Below are 21,302 nucleotides of genomic sequence, written 5' to 3' on the forward strand. Positions count from 1 at the left end.
CATTCCTCTTTGCCTCTGAGATTGTTGCATCTAACCACCGCCCAGTTAGAAAGTCAGGCAATTTCTGAAGATGATCTGGAAAAGGAAGGTTTCTAATGGCACGATTGCGCTTGAATTGCAGGCGATCTGTCAACAAGCATTGTCTCTTTTCCCCTTTGTACCTCTCTAGCCACTTTTGCATTATGTCTGAGTTGAGAAGGCAAAATCTCATAACCTTTTCTCACATTGTGATGTCCATCTTCCTAAACAATGCCTTGTTCCTGCGGCTCGTCCCCTGTCACCTTTACGTTGATGTCAGTAGTCCACATTCGGGGAATCTCTGGATCAATTGAGACCAAAAATTCACTCCGTAATCCGAATGTGTTTACTCCGTCCATTGACAGACCAAAGCAGATACATCGATTAAATGTAGGCCAACTTACCTCTATGTGCTTCCATGCATGAGAGTCAACAGGTACCCGCATCACATCATCTGTCGATCTAGTGTTTGAGTACCATGTCATCAAAGCGGCTATAGACTTGCACCTGACCAAGCTCTTTATTCTTGGAATGATAGGAAAGTGTCAAAGGAAAGGCCTTTGCAATGATAAATTTTCCTTGTGTGCCCTCTCTATATATGTTTGATCTACAATTGGCACATTGTTCCAAATTTGCACACTCATTGCGAAAGAGTATACAATCATTAGGACATGCATATATTTTGTGATAATCCAAGCCCAGATTAGTAAGAAGCTTTTTAGCGACTGGACAAGTAGGGAGCATGTGATTCCCTTCTGGCAAAATTTGCTCGTTGAGCAACCTGTCCTCGTTACATGAACAGGTCACCCCTTGATCAAATTATTGAACTGTAGCTTGCACTTGATCATGCTTAGGATACAATGTATTTACACAGACTGCAAATTAAGCATTGCCAAAGCGGTACGGAGAGCTGAGATTTCCACACCATTGTAAAGCGGCATGCATGCAAGAGTTTGCATAATCTCGCTCTCTTTATCGTTGCTATCATGCCGTGGATATAGATGGGATGGCTGAAGGGCGAAGTCCGTTTGTATTTTTTTGAAGTACACAAGTCATTTTTTAAATCCGTTTGCATTTTTTTTATTATTTGCCACTAGCTCTAACCTAACATAACTTAACTTATAACGTATAACCTATAACCTATAACTTAACCTAACATATAAATTATAATCTAAAGATAACCTATAACCGAAACTTAATCTATAGTTTAATTTATAACCTAACATAATCAAAGTCCGTTTGCGTTTTTAGTACACGAGTCATCTTCGAAGTCCTTTTATGTTTTTTTGACTATTAATTTGTCGTTGGCTCTAACCTAACCTATAACCTATAACCTAATCTAACAGAACCTATAACCTGACCTAACTTATAGCATAAACCTAACATAATCAAAATCCGTTTGCATTTTTTGAAGACAAGAGTCATTTCCGAAGTTCGTTTGTTTTGTACTATTTGTCGCTAACTATAACCTAACCTATAACCGACACAATCTTGCATGGTGAATGGTGTGTATTCTAATCCAACCATTGATGTTAAGGTGTTATCTTAAATAGATCTTCCTTTGATACAACCTTGTTGGCGAAGAGTGATACCCTTATCCAGAGTGGGGGAAAGAGTCTTAGGACAATTGGCTTGGCAATAATTTTGTAAGCTATTGACATCATCGTTATGGGCCGCCAATGTTTTAGTTGGGAGTCAAACTTTTTTCGAACAAAACCTATAACCTAAACATTAGTTAACTTATAATCTAACCTAACCTTTTACGTACAACTTATAACCTAACCTACTTACTCTAACCTGTAACCTAACATGTTGCCTAAACCTTAATCATAACCTATAACCTAAACCTAATCTATAAGCTAATCTAGCTTAACTTAATTAACCTATAACCTAACATAACTTAACCTATAAGCTAACCTAACCTAAACCTAACCTAACGCATAACCTATAACTTAACATATAACCTATATCCTAACCTGACCTATAACCTAAACTAAACCTAATCGAAACCTATAACCTAAACCTCAACAATCGCATGATGATGATGAGATGGTAGCGTAATTTCAAAACAAAATTTTCCATAGCATAATTTCGAAACAAATTTTCTTCAAAACATAATTTCAAATCAAAATTACCCCAAACCATAATTTCAAAACAATTTTTTTCCAAAGCATAATTTCTAAACAAAATTTCATAAAAACTTAAAGCATTGAAACCTAATGAATGAAATTTTATTTTATCAATATACAATATAATTTTAAATTAATTAAATATGCATAAACTTTTGAGCACTCACATGCGGCCTATTTGAGCAAGAAAGCTTCTTGTAAACATCTTCAACCCTGCAAAAACGCACACACACTATGTTAAACCCTAAACCCTAAACCTACAAGCAAAATTGAAAAGAATCTCACCTTGATGCTAGGGAGTAGTCTACAAGCAAGATACTCACCTTCGACAAGTTGTTGGGCACCAGATCTGCAGTAGGTGAGGAGGAGGAGAGAGCAAGCGAAGAGGCGCAAAAACTAGAGAAATGAGCAGGGAAAGACCCGCGGTTTCGTTTTTTGCAGGGTCCGTCGGTTCAGGTGCTGGTATATGCGTCGAAAACTTCATCGAAACAGGCGTCGAAATATCCATCCGTATATGCATCAAAAATTCAAAAATAATTTTTTTAAAAATGTTCATCTTCCTCCATACTTACCTACACATATAGCAACGCCCGCCATTGACGCCGGTAATTTGGCGCCGGAATTTAAGTGACCTCTTGTAGTGTACCAGATTAGTCGTATACATCAATACATTGAAAGTAACACATACTCCAATGATACACTTTATCATTCAATATTGTTCCCTGATCTACCAGACTAGTCGTATACATCAATACATTGAAACTAACACATACACCGATGATACACTTTATCATTCAATATTGTTCCCTGATCTACTAGACTAGTCGTATACATCAATACATTGAAAGTAACACATACACTGATGATACACTTTATCATTCAATATTGTTCCCTGATCTACCAGACTAGTCGTATACATCAATACATTGAAAGTAACACATACACCAATGATAGACTTTATCATTCAATATTGTTCCCTGATCTACTAGACTAGTCGTATACATCAATACATTGAAAGTAACACATACGTCGATGGTACACTGGTCAACAAAAACAAATGCAACAATTGACATGATGGCCAAATCACACAAGAGAAGATGATATGGATTTGAGTAGTAACCTTCAACTTCAGACAATGAGTAGTTCGAAGCACACCATTCTTACCTCTTTTCGACTTATTAAATCTTCATCGCACCATCACTCAAAACAACTTCTAGTCCATGGTATTCCAAGACATCCAGATCTTCATTCTACAAGACTAAGCGACCGACAAAGATGTTTGTTGGGACCTCAAGGTCCTTTGTAATTGTCTCGATGAGCGAACAACTACGAATTACTTGGTTCGCAATACCCTACACGCTTGACACAAGTACACAGAAGGTCAACCTGAATTTTGTGGTGTTCTTGACTACTTTTCCGTTGTTATGTCTAGAGTCTAGAGCAAGATCATGAAAGACAATGTCCATTATTCTTTCATTTCATTCTCCTATAAAAATCCTGTGTAATAACCCCCACCAAAAATAATCATGTTTGACAATTATCATAAACCATAGATGTCCTTTGATTTTCTAGACGTGCGATCGGGGATTGATAGGATTATCAATCTCCATACTTCTCTAACCTTCTTATAGAAGTATAGGCAGAAATCCATGAACGCAAACACATAACGTCCACCAACCTCACCTTATCCAACCAGTGATACGACACCCATAAACTCTACTTTTCCCGCCTAAAGTACGACCCTTGACTATCTCAAGAATCTCAAAACATAAGCTTGAATGAAAGACCATGACTTCAACCACCCCAAGCTACACGTAAGAGGCACATATTCATCGTATCCGTGGTGAACAAAACCCCATATAAATATTTTTAGCAAAATTTTCATGTATGTCTTTATTTCTCTTAAATCTTTCAACTCTCTCTCACATAGTCCATTTTTTGTGTGGTGTAGACATCAACAAATGTGGTCAATTATTTTTCTCACAATAAGTTGCTTTAAGTTTTGCCTAACATTTAATCAATCCTAAACATGAATTTATTTGTGTGTCCGATCTCTCTAGTAGACCAATCTTTTTTTTTTCTCATTCCAAAAGCACAACATAACTACACACAATCAACTTTTATACACAATCAATTTTTATAAAGCTCCCCTCAAAGGAGTTATCCACTATTTTCTCTATCAATATCCAAGCATATTTGTTTTACTAACTCACTACCAATCTAGCTCCAAACACCGATGCATCACAAGCTTGCTAATCATTCATTACTGACTGACTCTTTTAAAATCACTACCACACTGATGTGATACTTTTCTTTTAATCCTGTGTACGAATTTATGGACCACATCAATTATAATATAATACTATTATCTCTCTCTTGTAAGCTATTATCTTTGCAATAATACTTAATAGCTACACTCAAGCAATTTTTACAACACCATAGAATATTGTCAAACATTAAAGACATGGCTCTCTTTTACTCATTTCCATTAATTACATTGAAAGGCATTACTATTGATATCATCAATAGTAATGCAGTCACTCACATGAGCTAATGTGATTTGTAATAATTGACAACAATTATTAATTGATATCATCAAGCTATACAGTCACTCACATGAGCTAATGTGATTTGTAATAATTGACAACAATTTGTACATCACTATTCAAATTTATTTCACTTTGCTATCAAACAAGTAAAATATGAAATGTATTTAATGCTTTAACTCATTGATCATTTGCATACAGATTCACCAATTTACACAGTCTGTAAATGATCATCTTGATATAGATTCGCAAATTTAGACAACACACTAACAAACAACAAATCCATTAATTTAAACAATATTAATGCAAATTCACTGCATGAATAGAACGTTTCATTGGTGTCAATTCATCAATTTGAACAACACCGATTACAAAATCATGTTGCAATGATTGACACCACTATCCTTGGTATGATTTTGCTACACGAGTATGTAATAAAAATGATTTTGGATTAAAAATTCGTGCTGGATTTGAATTTGATTTATGATGATTAACTTGTCAACAATGTTCATGAAATTGGACTTCGAATAAATGAAACATTGTTTATTGAACAATGCTTGTGACCAATGATATCTTAAGATATGACCTACCTTTTACTCTCATAGTAGTGAACATTAGAATATGTCATGTAAACAATGACGCAAAAACAAAAATTTGTTTGTTTAAATTTATGAGTTTGCTTATGATATTTTTCATATACATAAGTTTAACCATTCTTTTTGACAAGTATTTAACCTAGTAGACTTAGGACAGTTGCTTTTCTAACGGAGAGTTATATAGTGAAAATTGATAAGTAATTATTTAATACAGCTGGCATGTGGCAAAGCTATGGTCTATACAAAAAGATTGGAAGTGTATGGATATTTTATTATTAGAACAATCTTCATCAATAGCTTCACATGAGTTGCTAGCAACCAACCATAATCTTTAGGTAATTTAAAAAAAGTTGCATTAATTTCAATTTTTGGTCCTTCAATTTGTGCAACATCTCCCAAACCATCTTGCAAGCTCTACTGCTAATTTTGCACAAACCTAATTCCAAAGTTCTTCATAGTTAAGTACTTGCATCAAATCACCTTCACCTTTTGTGAAAGTAATATTGTGCTTCATTCCCAAATCCATAATCCTTGGGCCTCCATGAATGAATCCATCTACAAAACAATCCCATTGTGTGGAATATGTTTCTGACGTGATTTCTAAACTCAGAGCTTATAACTTCTTCAAAAGCTACAACCATCGCTCTTTATGAGCCATAGCCACTTTGAGTTCGAATAGACAGTCCGTATTCATTTTGACCATTCAAGAAACCTACAAGTACATACGTGCAACAAAAAAATGCTCCCTCTTGCGTGGGCGAGATTAAACTGAGTGTATATGTTCATCTTCTCCTCTCTCACTCTCCTCTCGCCATGCCGATGTAGCACTCCACTTCAAGAGGTATATTTGCCTGTGCTACCTCGCTCTCTCTGACGAGCTCTGTCTCTCACGTCATATATATCTTAATTACGACGCACCTGCTATTTGCCACATATGCAAATGTGGTTTTATGCTCATAGCATGCTCTTTTCTATTTTTTGCACGCCCTCTACGCTCGTCTATAGGAAGGCAAAAAATAGGTTGGGCAAGGTTTGATCTCACACCTACCCATCACGACGTGAATGTCTTACCACTACGTTCATGCACAAGTTTTGTTATGCAAGGGAAATGATAACATTAGTTAGAGTAGTTTTGGCCCACTCACGATCCTTGTTCACATGGAGTTCACTTCGAGCTTACACCAACTGAGTTCACATTCATATCACACCACCATAATGCAATGCACACAGCTTACGGAGTTCACATGTAGTTCACATCCAATTTCACAACAAGTTTACGTTCGCCCAAGTTTACACTTAGTTTACATAAAGTTCACAATTGAGATCAATGGTTATGATCTTTACCAACACGCAAAGCCGATTTTCAACCATAGATCCCCTAAAATTCGGGTGTAAATTAGTAACAAGGATCGCGGCCCTTGCTGCAGTCCACTGCAGCAGCCAGGTACAAGCCCCAGGCCCCTGACTCTTGATGGTGGGGAGAGATCCTTCACTGACATTTCTCAGCAATGCAACTCCCACCATGGCTTCAAACTGCACGGGCTGGTCGCTGATTTGGAAATGCTAAAGGCATCCGGCAGGTCTTTCCGTACGTTGAGCTTTTTGACAAGAGGGTACCTCCCATCAGAACTGCTTCTGCACATTCAATAACATAAATGATTGCCATCAATGGCTCATGCTGTTCTATCTGAGCCAAAAAGAAGACAGTTGGTCATAACCTCTACAAATTGGAGCCCTCAAAATTATGTTGCAGATGAAAGGTAAAGAAAAGGGATCTGCGTGTCCTTGTATCCTTTGTGCTTCTTCACCACCATGCTCTGTTCTCTGAGGGGCAAATTTCTGTTTTGGTGATGAGCAAGGCGCATTCAACTGCAAGGACTTGTTGGGTAGCTATGTGGCCCAAAATCAAAATAGATGCCATGCAACCCTCCCTTCATAGGCTCTTTTTAATCAACTGATGGTAGCTTTCAGGAAGCTCCTTCGGTACCTAGTTGAGTCTGATTTTCTGGATCCGCATCGTTGGATAATGCTTTTTTGCTGTGTTTTTCTTAGGATTTTGAACCTCATCACTATTTTCTGACCGACTCCTTTCACTTACAAGAGAGAAGTCAGTAAAAGCTGAATATCAAAGCTTCATCAAGTGGCAGACCCATACAATTTTCACATTTCTAAGCATTTTCCACCTTGCGCCTAGAATCTGCTGGTGAAGTTGACAGAATGAGAAATGGTGCATTCTTGGGAATTTTAAGAACAAGGCTGGATGTCTCCCAGCCTGCTTGTTCCATCTGAAGCAAGAAATCGTCAAAGCTGCTCTTTAGTTCTTCAAGGCTGCCAGCCAGCAAGCTGAGTTGTTTATCAAGGGTCCATCTTGTTGGTATCAATGCCATTGAAGGGTTTCCCTTTGACAAAATAAACTTCATTATCCATTCTGATTGCCATATACAGCGCAGTACTGTCACACTGGTGGCTCCTTCCTGAAATCAAAGATGAAAGACAGATAACTGGAGCTAGCATCAATTCACGAAGTGTGCCATGCAAATAGTGGCAAAACCTAGAGTTGGACCTGCTTACCTTGAAAATAACACGCATATCCACCTTGTGTACAGCATTGGAGTTCAAAATAAGTACATGAAGCTCGTCCGAAAACAAGGCAAGAAGTTTCTCGAGCTGTTACAACAATCCGCAGTAAAGACACTTACAGGGCTCTGAACTAAACATTTGCTGGCACTCCCTTATCCACAAATCAACAACATGTTCAATTAAAGCAAAATCTACCATCAATCCTGAAACCAGCCCGTAGACGGGCAGACTTTAGCTCTCACCCGATCTTTACAATGTTAACTCAAAGGAACTTCACGAATAAGCCTATGACTGGAATTAACACTAACCACAGCCTGGCAGCTAGAGTGCTACCAAGCAAAGAGCAACACCCTGTAGGCCCCAAAGACTGGCACCCCTCGGTATTTCTTTATTCTTATTGCAGATAGACGATCCGAACACTTTCACCTAACTCTCACCAAGCTATCCAAACCTGTCCATGGCTGTAATTGCAGATTTTAACCCCATTACACCAGCTAGCATAACCGTGCAAAACCCTCTGAAGGTCAAAAATAAACATCAAGGACACTTACTCTTGCGATTTGGAAGATTTTTAGTGTGCTGCAGGTCAATTTCACCATGCTGTAATTCCCTGTTTTTGTCACTATCAAGTGCCTAAAGCCCTGTGTAAACATCCCAAGGCTTTCCCGAGGCTCCCCCGCCGATGCCCTATAGTTTAGGACCCTAAACTTGCAGAAAAACACAACAGGCTGTAATTTTCTGTTTTCGATCGTTCTAGGCGGAGCGAACACGTCTACGTGTGTCTCAGGTGCTCCCACACGCAATGGGACTGTTCCCCTTTAAATCGGTCGTGTTTTCACAAGAGAAAACTCTCCGATTTCGCAATCCTTTGTGATGGAGCTGTGTGTACCTGTGGGGGATTAGCAATTAGCTAATCCGGTTCTTGTACAGAAGACTCTTGCCTTGGGACACGCGCATAAAACCCCCAGAATTGTACATGGTCAACTGAGAAGTCCAACTAGTGAGACATTACCATATGTGCAAAGGGGGGAGAGAGATGCACGCGAGCAAATCGTCGCACTACATGAGGCAAGGGAGAAGGCAATCTTTCCATTAAAGCTGTGATCACCTGCTCCACTACTCACACACACACTGTAGTCACAATGAATTGCAAAAATCAGCCTCTCTTCTCAAATTGGGCGCCCCCTCTTGGGATGAGTCTGGCAAGTCTACCTGGAGGCACCATGTATCTAGTTTGCCTCTTTTGAGTTAATTCCTAGTACCCACCGTCTTATAAAGTGTACAGAGGGGCCTAAATGACTTTGAACTAAGCCTAGACACCCTTTTACTGCTCGGATTCCAATGCCGACTAGCCCAATCATCTCGTAACGACTTGCCCTTCTCGACCCTCGTTCGTTTCACACTGGCCACACAATGTCCGGCCATTTGTGACTTCAAAATGAGGGTCCCAAACATCCAATAAAAATCAAGGGAAAGAAACCAACAACTAAGGTTAGTGGTTCCCACTGCCTCGTGACATACCCCTTCTTGAAATCGCAAACGTCCTCGATTGCATGCCAGATGTACATGCCAGTAATTAGCACCATTTTATCATTACATGTAACCGCACGAAAGGTCATGAAACATAGATACAAATGACTTAATGACGCCTTCATACTTTTGTCATTTCATATACGATAGAAGTGAGCATAATACCTTTAGCATTTGTAGAGCAGTGTCCACTTCTATTGCACTGAATCCATATGCACATTTAATGTGCTAGCTCCATCATTACCCCTCCTTTGAGCACGTTGAGTTGGGGCATACGTAGGCTGTAACCCAAAGGCCTCAAGGTAAAGCTGCAATACATTTGGTGATCCTAAAAGTTAACACTCTTCCATCCACTTTGCATCCATAGGTGGATAGTTCCTGAACTTCACCAAATACCATCATGCAACTTTTCCCTTAACTTTTCTTTCCTTAGGTGCCAAAACTTGCTCAAGTACCAAGATCTCATCAAGTTCCTCAACTTCTAGTTGATCCTCATCTCGCATATCTTCTGGCACATCTCCCACCAAGGGTCTTAGAAGACGTGAGACGCTTTATGAATCTTCCAACTATCAGGCAATTTCAGCCTATACGCAACATCGTTGATCTTCTCAAGTACTTGAAAAGCTCACAATAACGCAGTTTGAGCTTCGGAAACAACCTTTTATTGCCCTTCATCTTCTTTAACCTTATATACCTAGATGAATCCAAGATAAGCCTAGATTCACCTATTAAGGAAAGTGCAAGGTATAGACCCATGGTAGTCACCCACAAGACAATATAACCATCAGCTCATCATGCATAGCATTGACTAAATACCACGACATCCCCACTAACGTCGTCAGTGCCCAATAGTGGGTGTAGAACTAGGTACTAACATATGCTCCCAAACACAACACACGCCACACCCACACACACATGAGCATACATCAACACATAATTCAGCATACTGAGTTTTTGTCATGACTCCGGAGATCAAGGGCAGACTCCGCCATAATGAAGCCTAGCACTAAAAGAAACATTAAATCGGAAAAATAAACACAAAAAATGAGGTAGTTGATAGGGCATACGCACCACAAAGATAGAAAGAATTAGCACAACATCAACTGGTCGTAACTCGGACGAAAACTTCACAATGTGAAGTCTGCATGTCCGCTATACGACTAAAACATATACCTAGATGAATCCAAGATAAGCCTAGATTCACCTATTAAGGAAAGTGCAAGGTATAGACTCATGGTAGTCACCCACAAGACAATATAACCATCAGCTCATCATGCATAGCATTGACTAAATACCACGACATCCCCACTAACGTCGTCAGTGCCCAATAGTGGGTGTAGAACTAGGTACTAACATATGCTCCCAAACACAACACACGCCACACCCACACACACATGAGCATACATCAACACATAATTCAGCATACTCAGTTTCTGTCATGACTCCGGAGATAAGGGCAGACTCCGCCATAATGAAGCCTAGCACTAAAAGAAACATTAAATCGGAAAAATTAGCACAAAAAATGAGGTAGTTGATAGGGCATACGCACCACAAAGATAGAAAGAATTAGCACAACATCCTGGTCGTAACTCGGACGAAAACTTCACAATGTGAAGTCTGCATGTCCGCTATACGACTAAAACATATACCTAGATGAATCCAAGATAAGCCTAGATTCACCTATTAAGGAAAGTGCAAGGTATAGACCCATGGTAGTCACCCACAAGACAATATAACCATCAGCTCATCATGCATAGCATTGACTAAATACCACGACATCCCCACTAACGTCGTCAGTGCCCAATAGTGGGTGTAGAACTAGGTACTAACATATGCTCCCAAACACAACACACGCCACACCCACACACACATGAGCATACATCAACACATAATTCAGCATACTGAGTTTCTGTCATGACTCCGGAGATCAAGGGCAGACTCAACCATAATGAAGCCTAGCACTAAAAGAAACATTAAATCTTTAACCTTGCCTTTTCAAACCGTAAAAGTACCCAGTCACTAGGTGAAAACAACAATTCACCACGGTGATGATCAACAACCTTTTCTGCTTTCCTTGAGTCTTCTCCAAGGGAAGCTTGATCTTATACACTTCATCCATATTCTCAACATAACGATCTGCTTCGAAAATTGTCCTTCGTGTGCAAAATGGAAGGATCCTTTTTGCCACCCTCAACAATCTCAAAAGGTGCCTTGCCAGTTGACGAATGCACCCTATTGTTGTACGCCTACTCAAGCATGGGTAGATATTGTTTCCACTTGCCCTTTTTATCTGACACATAACATTTCAGCAGATCTAAGACTTGAGTGTGGTGCCCATGTTTTCAAACAAACCTCTCCAAAACGGGCTCGTCATACGAGGATCACGATCACTGACAATAGACTGTGGCATACCATGGTACTTGAAAACATTGTACATAAACAACCGTGCCATCTGGTCACATTTTATCTTCTTCTTGATAGGAATAAAATGGGCCTGCTTGCTGAACCTGCAAATAATGGTCCATATACTATGTTTGCCCATCGCATGTGCGTTTCGAATAACTTTGACTACATCAAGAAGTTCACAAGGTCTGATGATCTGTCTGGACAACGAAATCAACACCTAACAGGTAGTGCTTTCAACTAGAAAGCGAGTAGAGTAAGTAAACTCTTATACATATCTTGTTGTTGTATTTAGTGGACCTACTTTTTCTAGGAGAGGTGCTCTAGAGGCGAGATTGACGAGCGGATATGCAACATTAGGAGGACTAGAGAGGATATGTTCACATGTGCAGTTTCAGGAGCCATGCACTAAGCTATGGCTATTTGACATATTGGTCACTTCCACCATGCTTTATGGAGTGCAGATATGGGGGTCTAGCTTGGACCATCTTAGTAGATCACGGCCCACATATGATGAATAGAGATCCATGAAGAGACCACTTGTATCCATGATCTCCAGGCTGATCCGGGTGAAGCCTCAGTGCCACATGAGATTATCAGAGCTAAGAGGAACGCAACACCAATCGTAGTGGAGACTCTTGCTAGATCGGTGTATTTTATTAATAGCACATGGGAGCTACCATGCAACAAATATGCACAACTAGCGCTGGTCTTGAGTGATCACGATAACTGGCCAGTGAGGGTGATACTTCAGGGTGATACTTCATGCTGGTTAGTATGAATAGGCTGCCCCCTTTTCAGTATTCCCTGTGAATGGGTGAAAAAGGACATAGTTATGCTTCAATTCATCATGAAAATGAGTACATGACTGCCTCTTATATAGGCATAGACTAGAGCTTCTTGCTTGCATCATAGATGAGGTGTGAAAGGGTTCAAGAATCAACACAAAAGAGGATAAACATGTGGAAAACCCATATGCACCTTTTTAGGGTCTGTTTTGACCTCCTTTTTGGCTTCATATGCATCAGGAAAGATGCTAGAAAGGTCCATGGGTCATATCTACATACATGGGGCATCATTTGGGATGTATACATGGTCATGGAGAGCTAGGGAAAGGCTCCATAAGCTAGGCTTACCCCAACAGCTTGGATGCACCGTCCGTCACCCTCACACATTCAAAGATTAGCAGACTATCAGACATGATCTCATTCGACTGGATACTAGGAGGGCTTGGTTGACTCCGTCACGTGAGTTGGGGACGAAGATGGCTTTTTATCGAGACCATCTTCTTTGCATGATTGATGATGGCTTTATCTCACGCCCCAAGTAGATGGGCAAACATCTGCCTCATGGCATTAGATATGTTATTGGTCAGCTACGCACCTCATCTCATGAGTTGGAGATAGAGATTGGCCGATATAGAGGTATTCCCCCAGCGGAGAGATTATGCCAGGTTTGCCAGAGAAAGCCAAAGACAAAGGAGCACTATATCTGCCAATGCACATCATACTATGAGATCCGCGGGCATTTTCATTGCTTATTCAAAGAGGGTTTTGGGCCCTTGTCCCACATCATGGATTACTATGATTAGAGGCGTCTACGTCTCTTCTTGCTAGAGATTAGTAGACTCAGAGAGACGACCCTTAAGAAGGGAGGACCTACACATATATGATCCATAGAGAGGCAAATCACTCCTTTTTTTTTTTTACAGAGGCACTGTCAACTACCATAAGTTACTCAGTCACACCCTCATTAGGGCATTCTTCCTGATCCAGCCATCCAGCTTGGCCGCTCACAACGTGTCACAAAATGATAACGTGGCTATATTGCCCGCGCGCGTGCACACACACACACACTGTGTACGGACATGGCAAGGAGTACGGACTGCCCGCAAATTGCGCTGACAAGCTCATGAAGTTGCAGCTCTGCAAAAAGCACTCACAAATTGTATGGACTTTCGCAAATCACGCTGATGCTTTTTGGGCCAGCTTTTGGGGAGTATTGCTTTTGAGTTTAATTGCTTTTGGGGTTCTGCTTTTGGCATCCCTTGTAAGAATAAAAGGATCCTTAGGTGCATTACTCTTGAGAGTATCTGAACGCAGAGTCTAAGAGCAAAGGACCTCTTCGGGAGTTGTACTTTGCTCAAGCATTAATATAATAAAGAAATATTAAAAGAGGCGCCAAGTTTTGGGGCCAATACCTCAGGGCATGGAACTACGCCGGGTTGTGTCGACCAAATTGAACTGTGATTTTAAAGTTGTGAAATATTTGAAGTGATTCTCTCGTGTATCGTGTCGAATTCTCAACTTGGGGTTTTAAGTGATTCTCTCGTGTGTCGTGTCGAATTTTGTACTTGGTGTGCCAAGCCTGTGACACTCGTATCAGAGCACGACCGATTCTCTTCTACTGGGAAATCGATCCCTTTCTCGCAACACACATGGATTCCAGCAAGAATCAGATGACTCCTCTTGCCACATCGGGAACGCGAGGCAGTACGGAGAATTCGAGTGGATTAGCAGATCACGAGTACGGGCTACCTCAGCCTCGGGAGTTTCAGCTCTAATGGAGATGCAACATCAATAGCAAGTTGATAGTGCGCAAAGCAGATGCTCAAGTTTACAAAGGATTCACAATATGCAAAATTTTTGACCGATAGATGAGGTGCATACGCATTGGCAGCAATCCATTGATACACCAATCAAGTCAACCCTCAAGCACCCTCCTTATCCAGGGATGTTACTGAAGATGAACTCGAGGACATTATCGAAAAACGAGTCAACCAACTATTGGGATCAAAGGAGAAGCAACTGAAGAAACATAACAAGGGAACTAACTTCCCTGGTTACTTGGGCAAAAAATCCTCTTTTGAGAATGCAAGAAAACAGAAGAAGAGTGTACGCTTTGAAGGATTGTCCAGTTCGTCCTCATCTCCTTTTGACTAGAGTGATGAGGACAAAAAGGGCAAGCAACGACGCAAATATCACGTGTTTTATGCAAAAAGGAAGCACTTTTACCGAGCCAATCAGTATGATTTCCTCGATGACAAGGACAAAAAGGACAAAGAATTCAAAGATGGAGGACAGGCAGTAAAGTTTGAGTACTTTTCAGGGTTTCGAGATACTCCCAAGGCTTTAGCCTTTATCAACAGCTTGATACAGCATTTTCTGGAGGCTGCTATACAAAGCACTCCAAGATTAAACGAGTAGCATCCTTTCTGAAAGGCAATGTACGGACATGGTGGTCCACTCTTTTGTTAAGAAAAGAAGCACCAACAAAATGGTTGAAATTTAAGAAACTCTTTATTTCTTCATGGCTCACACAAGAATACGAACGAGATGTGATTACGAACTAAAGCCCAGAGTTACCGAAGAACGTCCCTACAAGGGCCTGGAAAGCCGGAACGGTGTTCCGGCTGGCTGCAGGTGCCCGGAACAACAGGGCGTTCCGACAAACAGGGCATCACCGGAACGGCAGGGGGGAACACGGCCGGAACGGTAGCAATGGTAAGAAAGCATAAAGGGGAAGATTTTGGATGTGTGTGTTTCCTTATAAATTGCTCCCCCCTCACCCCTTTCCTTCACAAATGCAACAAGCCTCAAGGCTCTCTCTCTAGAGACCTTGCTCTCAAGATCTACCCTCGCGCTCGGGCCTCAAGCTCTCAAGCTCTCTCTCTTGGGCTTGCCCTCAACTTTCAAGGCTTCAAGCTCTCTCTCCCTTGGTCTCAAGAAGTGAAGCCTCTCTCAAGCTCTCTATCTCAAGCTTGCACTGTGTCTGTTGTGAATGTACTATGACCGCGCATCACCACACGATGCAATCAAGCCATAATAAGGTGGAATGGTCTTCAAATCATGTTTTTTGTGAGTATTAGAGTCAAAGGACTCAAATACTACTTGTATTCAAACACATAAGGCTAAAAATTGCATTATTTGGGTGTTTTTTATGCCTCCCATTTCGCGCCATTCCCGTTCCGGACCGCTTGCCGTTCCCCTTTCCACAGGGAGGCCCATCGCCGTTCCCGTTCCCCATTCCAGGTAACTATGCTAAAACCATATTCAGATGGTCAAGACAGAACCTTTGGATACTTACTGCAAATGATTTTGGGATGTCTTTTTACCCAATTCATCTTTTAAGAAGATCAGTTTTAAAGAGCAGATTGAAGTTCTGTTGTGGACTTCTTAAAGAGATCCGAGACTACTGTCTTGAAAAGAAGTCCGAGTCCATATAGCAATTGATGGGACATGCGAAGTGGGGATTTGCTATACATTCGGGTAACTTGCGTTACCCACCACATGAACCTTTGACGAGTCAGAACAGAAACAAACAACAAAGAGATACACGATTTCGACTAACAGAAGAATAGAGACTGATAGAAGAGCAGAGAGAAATCAAGAAAAATTTTTGAATATGGAGAACAAGAACATATCTCCGCACGGTGCCCCAAGAAGGCACAATAATGAAAATGGTTGACATATGGGAAATAGAACGGGGTGAGGAGAACTAGCATTATTTTGCTTTATGAATGAAATAACACTTTTTGAAGGTGATTTTGATTTAAGTATGAAACTAATGTTTTATGGAAGAACTTGCTATTTGTGAATAGATAACATGATTAAAAATGAGATGATGTTGATTTTGGAGCAATGACAGCTCCCGAATGAACCTGATATCGAATCATGAATTTTGAATCACGGATGATTCAATGGAACAATCGTGCGTGCATCAAGAGTTCTTGCATGCACACACTGCACCGCACCCGCACCCGCACCGTGCACACACATACGCGCATCCTCTAGATTTGGTTCATAGCGATTTATGTGGGCCTATGCCACACAAATTTCTAGGGGGAGCACTATATTTCCTGACATTCATAGATGACTCTACTCGGAAGGTGTGGGTCTACCTCTTGAAGGGGAAAGACGAAGTGTTTGCTACATTCAAGAAATTCTTAGCCATGGTTGAGAACCAATCTGGTAGAAAGCTAAAAGCTTTTCGAGCTGACAATGGTGGAGAGTATGTCTCCATAGAGTTCAAGAATTTTTGTAGCAAACGAGAGATTTGGCGACAATTTACTACGCCATGCACACCTGCTCATAATGGAATTGCTGAGCGTATGAATCCCACACTTCAAGAAAGAGTCACAACCATGTTATCCATGCTGAGTTTACCTCTTGAATTTTGGAAAGAGGCTGTCATTATAGTTGCACATCATCAATAGATTGTCAGTGCGCCTGACGCACAACAAAAGGTCTCAAGAGCCTGCTCACACCTGTGTAGATTGGCCTCCTGGCCCTCCAAGTACAAAGCTGAGTCGTCAGCAAAGTCGGCATCCAGTAGCTCATCGCCATGAATAAGAAGCGCTAAGCCACGCAAACCAAAAATCTGCTCATCGCCTCAACATAGAATAGAAAGAGGAAGGGGGGAAGAGGGCAGCCCTGACTGACTGAACATGTGAGCATAAACCAATCTCCTCTACCTCCTACCAAAAGCACCTGACTGTGTGCACGTCTGTAAAGAGCTGACACACCTCTAATCCAAGCGTCTAAGAAGCCCATCCTACGAAGAGTGCCCTCCAAAAAGTCCCACTCAACTCTATCATAGGCCAAAATTGAGAAAAAGAACCACGAGATCCTCACCACGGAGGCACGCGAGGACAGATGCCTCCCAAAAAGTAAAGATGTTGTCAAGGATACTGCTCTCCAAAAAGTGGCTGAATCCTCAAACTCAGAGCCTTGGCAAGAATTTTGTAGGCTGAGTTAAGGATGGTGATGGGTCGCCACTGGCAAATCTCATCCAAGGAACCACCCTCCTTGGAAATGAGGTATATCAAACCCTCACTCATGCTGTCAGGCATCTCTCCTATGTATAAGATGTGTTGAAAAGCCAAGCAAGTCCCAATACTCACCTCGGAATCAAACCATCCTCACCTAGACAGCTACCACGGGAAAGTGCTCTGAGGCCACGTGGAGCTCCTCTAGCTGAAGAAGCAGCTCAAGCCTTTGACGCATCTCCTCAGTCACATAACAAGGCACTTGTGCCCATACCAGCTCTCGGCATGCATACTGACGCTCCGACTGAGGCTCTGATGACAACAGGTCACGGTAAAAGTCAGTAGCACTGCACGCATGTCCTCTAGCTCTAAAGCAACTGACCCGTCAAGCCTCCTCAACTTGCTGACACTAGCGTGCGCATGCCGAGGTCCCACAGTCTCAAAGAACGCCCCCGTAACTCTGTCACGCACCTGAGTCCACAGAGTTGTCAGTCAATGGAAAGCAAACTCATGACGCCTCTCCTCTGTACTGGCAAGCTCCTGGCAAGCCTGCTGCAACTGCTCCTCCAACCAGGGGCATGTCTGGGTGCTGCTCCTACATCCTCTGCAGGAAAGCAACTGTAACAGACTTGGGCACTCCAAGTCCAAATTCTGTCGCGACACGAGAGAGATTCACTTAAAATGCTTCACAACTTTAAGATCACAGTTCAATTTGGTCGACACGGCCCGGGGTAGTTCCGTGCCTAGAGAGATTGGCCCCAAAGACCGGCGCCCCTTTTGGTATTTCTTTTATATTAACCTTTGAGCAAAGTACAACTCCCAAAGGCTCCTCCGCTCTCAGACTCTGCGTCTAGATGCTCTGAAGAGTGAGGCTCTTAGGGCCCTTTTATTCTTACAAGCGATGCCAAAAGCAAAGCCCCTAAGGCTTCAAAACTCAAAAGCAAACACTCCCAAAAGCTTTTGACTCCAAAACTGCCCAAAAAGCAGTCAGCACAATTTACGACAATCCTTATTGCTACCATGTGGCACCTCTCAACGCAAAATCCGGTGCTGCTGTACAATCTGCCACGTCATCATCTGTCAGCGTAGTTTGTGGACAGTCCGTACTGTTTGTCCACGTCACCACATTTGCGTGTGGCTGGCTCTGCCACGTCACCAGTTTGTGACATACCCCCCTCTTGAAAGAATTGTAATCGTCCTCGATTACGTCTGCAAAAACAAACAAGGCCATAAACTATCTTAGTAGACACTGACTGTTAGTACTGACGCACTAGACACGACACATCTAGCACACACATGTACAAAGACGACAATCACATCACTGCACGTGACATCACAGGACATCACATGACAATCAATCACAGAAACATTCATTCCAAATCTTAGCGCATGACTGCCAGCAACGTATTTAGTAACCACATCTAGATCCATTCTGGACCTCATTGATGTCAGGTTAACTAATCCCATATTGCGATCATGTCTATAGAGATTTTTCGACTCAAGCACTATAGTGTGCAAGTAGTCATTCGCCTCAAGCACTATCGTGTGCGAATCGTTCACCTCAAGCACTGTCGTGTGCGAGAATCTGTCGCCTCAAGCATTGTCGTATGCGAGAATCGTTCACCTCAAGCACTGTCATGTGCAAGAATCATTTCCGAGGATCTCAATTTATCATTAAGTTGATACTGAACAGAGTGGTCAAGTTATTCATTCCATTGAATCAGTTGTGATTCATGATTCGCTATCAGGTTCATTCGGGAGCTGTCACTAATCCATCTCATTCTTAATTCTGCTCTTTTTCCATAATTAACAAATTCTTTCATAAAACGTTAGTTTTATTACGAAAGAAAATCATCTTCCAAAAAGTCTTGTTTCATTAATTGATAAAGTAAAATAATGCTAAATCAAAAATCTATTATGGAACAAGTATCGCCTCGTCCTGCTGTTCTTTCAATCTGCTAGTCATCCTGATTCTTGTGCCCTTTTGGGGCACCATGTCGCGATATGTCCTTGTTCTCCACATTCAAAACACTTTGATGCTTTAAAATATTCATCTCTTTGGTCTTGTGTGAGAGAAGGTCGTCTATCTCTTCGTCGAATGTTTCTGCTATGACTCGTTGAAGGTTCATCCGATGAGTAAGTCAATTTACCCGAATGTATAGCAAATCCCCGCTTCGCGTGTCCCATCAACTGTTGTATAGACTCGAACTTCCTTTCGGGACAGTAGTCTCGAATTTCTTTGGAAACCCCACAACAAGATCGTTCAATAGGCTCCTTAAAACTGACCTTCTTAAAGGATGAGACAGGTAGAAAAATTTCCCAGAATCTTTCACTGTAAGAATCCAAAGATTCTGTCTTGACCATCCGAACATGGTTCCAGTCAGTAATCATGTCTCATTCGTATTCTTGTGTTAGCCATTAAAGAGTTTCTTAAATTTCAACCACTTTGTCGGTGCTTGTTTCCTTAACTATAGAGTGGACCACCATGTCCGTGCATTACCTTTCAAAAAGGATGCCGCTCGTCTGATCTTGGAGTGCTCTCTATAACGGACTCCAGAAAATGCTATGTCAAACAATTGGACAAAGGCTAAAGCCTTGGGAGCATCTCGAAACACTGAAAAGTGCTCAAACTTTACTGCCTGTCCTCCCTCTTCGAATTCTTTGGGCTTTTTGCCCTTGTCGTCGAGGAAATAATATTGATTGGCTCTGTAAAAATGCTTTCTTTTTGCATAAAACATGTGATCTTTCCGTCATTTCTTGCCCTTCCTATTCTCATCACTCGAGTCAGAAGAAGATGATGTGTCCGAGCTTTCAGAAGATGAGGAAGAACTGGGCTATCCTTCGAAGCGTACACGCTTCTACTTTCTGGCGTTTTCAAAAGTGGATTTTTGACCCAAGTAACCGGAGAAATTAGTTTTCTTGTTACGTTGCTCAAGTTGCTTTTCCGATAGCTTCTTCGTGTCGAGAAGCTGATTGATTTGGGCCTGAACCGCATCATGGAGTTCTTCTTCAATTAACAATCTCGGAGTAGGAGGCTTCTTGATCGCCGGTTTGATTGGTGGCTCGTTGGTTTTCTGCCACTGAGTATGCACTTCTACGATAGATTGCTGAGACAAAATTTGTTCAAATTTTGGGTCCTTCGCAATTTTAATCATCTGCTTCGTTGCCTCGTCAACCAATTGTCGACGTTCCATCTCTTCAATCTCGAATTGAGTAGGCCGAGGTGGGCCGTACTCTACCTCTGTTTGCTCATGAGAATCTTCTTCATGATCTTCTCCCGAATTAGCAGATGCAGAAGAAGTCGACTGATTCTTGTTGGAATCCATAAGTAATGTCGGATTCTTTATGGCTTTATGCCCTGTAACACAGGGCAATGAAGACGGGAGCGCGCCCGATGCGCAATGTATGAAGGGTGGGAGTGGCTAATAAGTCCGGGGTCAGGACCCAAAAATCCCAAAGATACCTCAAATAACAATTTCCAACAGTGCCCTGTCTACAATTTGATAGAACCGGTCTGCTCTGAGAAAAGCACACGCCTGACGTGTATACTGTAAAATTTGCCCTGAGCAACCAATGCCTCCACTGAGAAGCGCGAATGACTGCTAAGAGCTCCTTTCCATAAAATATGTGCAACCTTCTCGGCTTAGACCTCAAAAGCTTTTGGCAAGTTTGGAAAAATCAAAACTTCCCTAGTAGTCAGCTTCTGCATGAGTCGCTTGAATGCTACACTCGT

General features: G+C 41.6%; 1 protein-coding gene across 2 annotated transcripts in view; it reads right to left on the reverse strand.

Moving 5' to 3' along the window:
• Positions 1-6,502: 6,502 nt before the first annotated feature.
• The window catches only part of RUS5 (root UVB sensitive protein (Protein of unknown function, DUF647)), a 108,310-nt gene continuing 93,510 nt past the window's right edge, over positions 6,503-21,302 (reverse strand). Inside the window, exons 14-17 of one of the 2 annotated variants that reach the window (XM_086528250.1) lie at positions 7,861-7,956; positions 7,473-7,763; positions 7,008-7,179; positions 6,503-6,924 (exon numbers count right to left, since the gene is read on the reverse strand). In XM_086528250.1, coding sequence (XP_086384376.1) covers positions 6,818-6,924; positions 7,008-7,179; positions 7,473-7,763; positions 7,861-7,956 — 666 coding nt within the window. In that variant the 3' untranslated portion in view covers positions 6,503-6,817. Of the gene's footprint in view, positions 7,764-7,860; positions 7,957-21,302 lie in introns of both variants that reach the window. The other variant, XM_086528249.1, reaches the window with a different exon arrangement.

The sequence above is a fragment of the Adiantum capillus-veneris genome, chromosome 14 (assembly GCF_014529385.1).
Source record: "Adiantum capillus-veneris isolate H3 chromosome 14, ASM1452938v2, whole genome shotgun sequence".
Taxonomy (NCBI): Eukaryota; Viridiplantae; Streptophyta; class Polypodiopsida; order Polypodiales; family Pteridaceae; genus Adiantum; species Adiantum capillus-veneris.